General features: G+C 51.1%; 1 protein-coding gene across 1 annotated transcript in view; it reads left to right on the top strand.

The window, feature by feature from the left end:
* The window catches only part of LOC119287499 (ATP-dependent zinc metalloprotease FTSH 5, mitochondrial-like), a 4475-nt gene extending 736 nt beyond the window's left edge, over positions 1-3739 (top strand). Inside the window, exons 2-6 of the mRNA XM_037567052.1 lie at positions 485-569; positions 804-959; positions 1084-1391; positions 1489-1965; positions 2046-3739. Of these exons, the coding sequence (XP_037422949.1) occupies positions 485-569; positions 804-959; positions 1084-1391; positions 1489-1965; positions 2046-3329 (2310 nt within the window). The 3' untranslated portion in view covers positions 3330-3739. The remainder of the gene's footprint in view (positions 1-484; positions 570-803; positions 960-1083; positions 1392-1488; positions 1966-2045) is intronic.
* Positions 3740-4992: the final 1253 nt, after the last annotated feature.

The raw sequence follows: 4992 nt of genomic DNA, 5'->3' as shown, positions 1-4992 counted from the left end.
ATTTTGATGTTGCTTTTTTCGGTGGGTTCAGTAGCTTGTCCCTGTCCAACGGATGCATTTCCGATGCTGAAACTGCAAATGCAGGGCATTTCAGATCGACGCCACTTGATTTATTTGCGGTCGCCGTTGTCGAATATAGTTATGCTATCCAACCGGCTTAATTTTTACGTGTGTTTGTCACAGGCTGCAAAGAATCTTGACAACTATGCAAAAAAGAAAGAAAGGAAAAAAGCTTGTCCCTGTCCAACTAAACACTACGCCTTTTTTTCATGTATATACACATATATACTTAATTGATGCATTTCCGATGCTGAAACTGCAATTGCAAGGCACTGTTCTGTCCCGCATTTCAGATCGATGCCACTTGATTTATGTGCTGCGGTTGCCGATTTCGAGCCACTTAATTCACGGGTTGCGGTTGGTTGCTGTTGCCGTTGTCGAATATAGTTATGCTATCCGACCGGCCTAATTTTTTGTGTCACAGGCTGCAAAGAATCTTGTAGCTGCGGCCGCGGCACCTTCAGCCCCTGCTTTCTGGGCATCTGCTGCAAATACACCTTCTGGAGCAGGTATGTTATGTGGCTGCTATTCTTCTCTCTCCACCACACACTTGAACTACAAGGCTTGGTTGTTATACTTGATGTGGCAACTGCAAACTAGTGCTAGCCTGACTTAATTGTGCCCAATAACCGGTTTTCAGTTAGGTAGATGACAGTTATTATTACTCTGTATTCCACCGCGCCATTTTGGTTGACTGTTGCTACTGAGGAAGTAAGTTTCTGCTTATTGCTTAACTGATGCAGGTAGCGTGCTTAGGAATCTACATCAGAGGTACTGCTCAAGCTTTGTTGGTCAGAGGGCACGGGGCGTGCACTCTGGCGCTGCCGCTTTTCTTTCTAACGAGATCCATAGGAGAGCCCCAGAAAGAGTTATACATAACTTCAAAACGCTAAATCGAGGTAGCCGCCTTTTCTTTCGCCACGCTTGCTAGTTAGGAGTAGTATCTGCGCTTTTACCCGCAAACGACATGCAATTTGGCTTGACAACTTCTGTGCGCGCGGATGGATTCTATTCTCTATGCAGGAATTTCAAGTGCGGCAAGGGAGGAAGGACGTGTTCTTGGTACTGCTAGTGCACCCCAGTACACAGTAGAGAAGGACCTACTTAAAAAGCAGCTTCTGCGTACCATCTCTGCCCTTACAGTTACTGGCTTTGCCATCTATGGCGTTAAGGTTATGCTTGATAGTGCCATAGACACCAAAGTTAGCAAATTCGATGGTTTGAAAGAAGTATCAGCCACAGATTTAAGCACAAGGTTCAGTGATGTAAAGGGGGTTGATGAAGCCAAAGCTGAGCTCGAAGACATAGTTCACTACCTACGAGATCCCGATGTGAGTGTGGCATTGCCATCAACCTGCGTGCAGGTGTTCTAATTCAACAACTCTTTCTTGATACTGAGTTGTTAACCTAGTTTTACATGCATTGCAGAGTTTCAAACGCCTTGGTGGCAAGCTTCCAAAGGGTGTTTTGCTTGTGGGCCAACCTGGCACAGGGAAGACAATGCTAGCAAGGTCGGTAGCTGGGGAAGCCGGCGTCCCTTTCTTCTCGTGCAGTGGCAGTGATTTCGAAGAGATGTATGTTGGTGTTGGTGCTAGGAGAGTGAGGGAGCTCTTCAGTGCAGCAAAGAAGCGATCTCCTTGCATAGTATTTATCGATGAAATTGATGCAATTGGTGGGCGCAGAGACACTGAAGGTGTACCGTCACAGAGGCCGGCTCTGAACCAGCTGCTTGTTGAGATGGATGGCTTCAAGCAGAATGACGGGATTATTGTGATCGCAGCAACGACCTTGCCGCAGTCACTAGATAGTGCTCTTGTCAGGCCTGGACGTTTTGACTGTCAAGTTCATGTTTCGGTTCCAGATGTTGAGGGCCGCCGACAGATCCTCGAGGCTTACATGTCAAAGGTACATTTATGAGGCTTACTTAATTTTTGCGGTCTCTGATGCGAGGCTTTGATCTTTTCTCCATGAATTCTTTCATTCAGGTGAGTAAATCCAAGGATGTGGATGCGATGACCATCGCAAGCGGGACGCCTGGGTTCTCAGGTGCAGCCCTTGCAAACCTAGTGAACACTGCCGCTCTTAAGGCTTCCAGGGATGGGGCAAATGCTGTTGGGATGGGTCACCTTGAGTACGCCATGGACAGGATCATCATGGGCAGGGAGCGCAAGTCGATGGTGATATCCGATATGTCAAAGAAGAGGACTGCATACCACGAGGCTGGGCACGCCCTTGTTGCTATCCTCACGGACGGTGCTAACACTGTCCACAAGGCCACCATCGTGCCTATGGGAAATGCTCTCGGCAAGGTGACGCAGCTGCCAGGGGAAGACAGCCACCTCACAAGGAAGCAGATGCTGGCGAGGCTCGACGTCGCCATGGGAGGACGGGTGGCCGATGAGCTTATATTTGGAGAAGCAGGGATCACCACTGGTGCCTCATCTGACCTAGGCAAGGCAACTCGATATGCGAAAGACATGGTCGTCAGGTATGGTATGAGCAAGCGGGTCGGCCTTGTTTCCTATGGCAATGACATCAATGCTGCCCGTGGCAAGGCGATGGCCATGAGCGGGCGGACAATAGGTCTGGTTGATGAGGAGGTGAAAGCATTATTGGACAACGCTTACAGGAACGCGAAAGAGATTCTCACGGAGCACAACAAGGAGTTCCATGCGCTAGCAAATGCCCTCCTGGAGCATGAAACTCTCACTGGTGACCAGATCAGGAAACTAGTTTTGACAGGACGACAAGGAGTTGGTCGTAGCAGCAGCCAGCAAAATCAGGGAACGCCTTCTCTCACTGGTGACCAGATCAAGAAACGAGTTTCGACAGGACGACAAGGAGATGGTCGTAGCAACAGCCAGCAAAATCAGGGAACACCTTCTCTCACTGGTGACCAGATCAAGAAACGAGTTTCGACAGGACGACAAGGAGATGATCGTAGCAGCAGCCAGCAAAATCAGGTAACACCACCTCTTGCCGGTGACGAGATCACAAAACTAGTATCACCAGACCAACAAGTAGATGGTGGTAACAATAGCGATCAGGGAACATCTTCTCTCTCTGGGGACGAGAGCACCAAATCAATGTCAACAGAAGAACAAGGAGATGGTCCTAACAGCAGCCAGCATAATCAGGGAGCACCGTCTATCACTGGTGAGGAGGCCACAAAGCTAGTTTTGACAGAACAACAAGCAGATAGTTATAGCGGTAGCCAGCAGGATCAGGGAACACCTTCTGTCACCCGCAACGAGAGCGCCAACCAGTGAGGAGATCAAGAAACGGGTGCTCGCGGTGAGAGCGGCGAACCAATGACGAGATCAAGAAACGGGTGTTGACGCAGCAACAAGTAGATGATGCTAACAATGGGTCAGCAGGATGAGGGAACACCTTCTTCGCCCTAGCCGCCAAGACGCTTACAGGAAGGAGTATTCCTTTTGCTGATACTTTCGTTGCATGCAGACTGAATGCAGAGAGCGATGTGTAGGGTCTGGAGTTTTCCCTGACTTGTGTTTCTGAAGGTCGAAGAGAATCCGACGTGTTTTGTACTTTTGCATGATGTGTTGCGAACCAGTAAAACCTCCTGTTATGGGTCTCAAGCATGAATGTACCCCAAGATTTCTATTTCTATTGGAACTGGACATGTGTAAATGCAATGCAATTTCATACGTTTTCACCAGCTGCAAAACAATGCAATTTCATACGTTTTCACCAGCTGCAAAACATCATAAAAATACCATTAGGCGCTTCCGTAAACGCAAAATCCTCTGTTTTCTTTTTTAATTGGTTGCCTTTTTTATCCTAAAAATGTCTATCAGTAAGTCAGTTCCCACGAAATCAGCAATCCTATGAGTGAATATGCCCAGAGACAAGGCAGATTGTAGAGCATATTCAGGAACTTGGTACCATCCAAAACCAGCAGAGTGTGTACTAAGAGCATCTCCAACAGTCGCGCAACGCGCCGCGCGTTAAAAGTCGCGATACAGCGCCGGGTTAGCCAGCTTTTGCGCGCACCGGTGCGCTGGCTCCAGCGGCCGCCGCAAATTAAAGCGCGCCCACGCCGCTCCAGCAGACGCGCTATATTTCAGTTTTTTCTACTACATATTTGGTTTCGTAGATAGTTCTCCTACTATATATTTGATTTCGTAGATAGTTCTCCTACTACTACTCGTCCGACTCGGACTCTGTCTCAGTGATGTCCTCCTCCGACGTCGGAGCGTAGGCGTCAAGGAACCGCTCGTCGTCGGAGTTCCAGGAGGACGCATCTCCTAGCGCTTGGTTGTATTTAGCGACCGCCTTCCGCGTTCGCTTGTCCTCGCGATAGTCGGCTCGCTCCTCTCTCCTCTTCGCCCTCCTTGCCCTCCTCTGGGCGAAGAACTGTTCCTCATTGGTGTCTTCCAGGAAGCGATGACTCCACAGCGCCATGCTTGCTCGTCCATCTCGGCCAGCCTGAGACGATGCTCCCGCCTCCGATGCTTGCGATAATCCTCGTCAGTGAGAAGCCGTGGGAAAGGCGTCAACTCCTGTGCGCGCTCCTGCGTCGCCACGTCGGCGAAGTTCATGTCCTGATGGGACCGCAGGAGGCGCCACGCCGCAGCGTCGTACGCGCGGGCGCCCTCCTGGGCGGTGTCGAAAGTTCCGAGACGGAGCCGCATGCCGCCGCCCGACCGAATCTCGGCGGAGTAGGTGCCGGACGGACGCACGCGGACGCCGCGGTAACCCGTACCTCCCCGGCGCCGAGGCGGCATCGTGGCGCGGTGGTGGCGTGTCGGCGGCAGAGCGCGGCAGGGGGCGATGGAGAGACGGAGAGAGCGGCAAAGGGCGATGGAGAAAGCGGCGGAGGCGCTGCAATTTATAGGCGCGCCGAACGCGGCGCGCCAAATGTAGCGCGCGAGCGGCCGCCTTTTCCCCCGCGCGCGCAATCCTTTCCCG

Source organism: Triticum dicoccoides, chromosome 4A (assembly GCF_002162155.2).
Source record: "Triticum dicoccoides isolate Atlit2015 ecotype Zavitan chromosome 4A, WEW_v2.0, whole genome shotgun sequence".
NCBI classification, from domain to species: Eukaryota; Viridiplantae; Streptophyta; class Magnoliopsida; order Poales; family Poaceae; genus Triticum; species Triticum dicoccoides.
The sequence above is the reverse complement of the archived record's forward strand: the minus strand, read 5'-3'. Positions and strand labels throughout refer to the sequence as shown.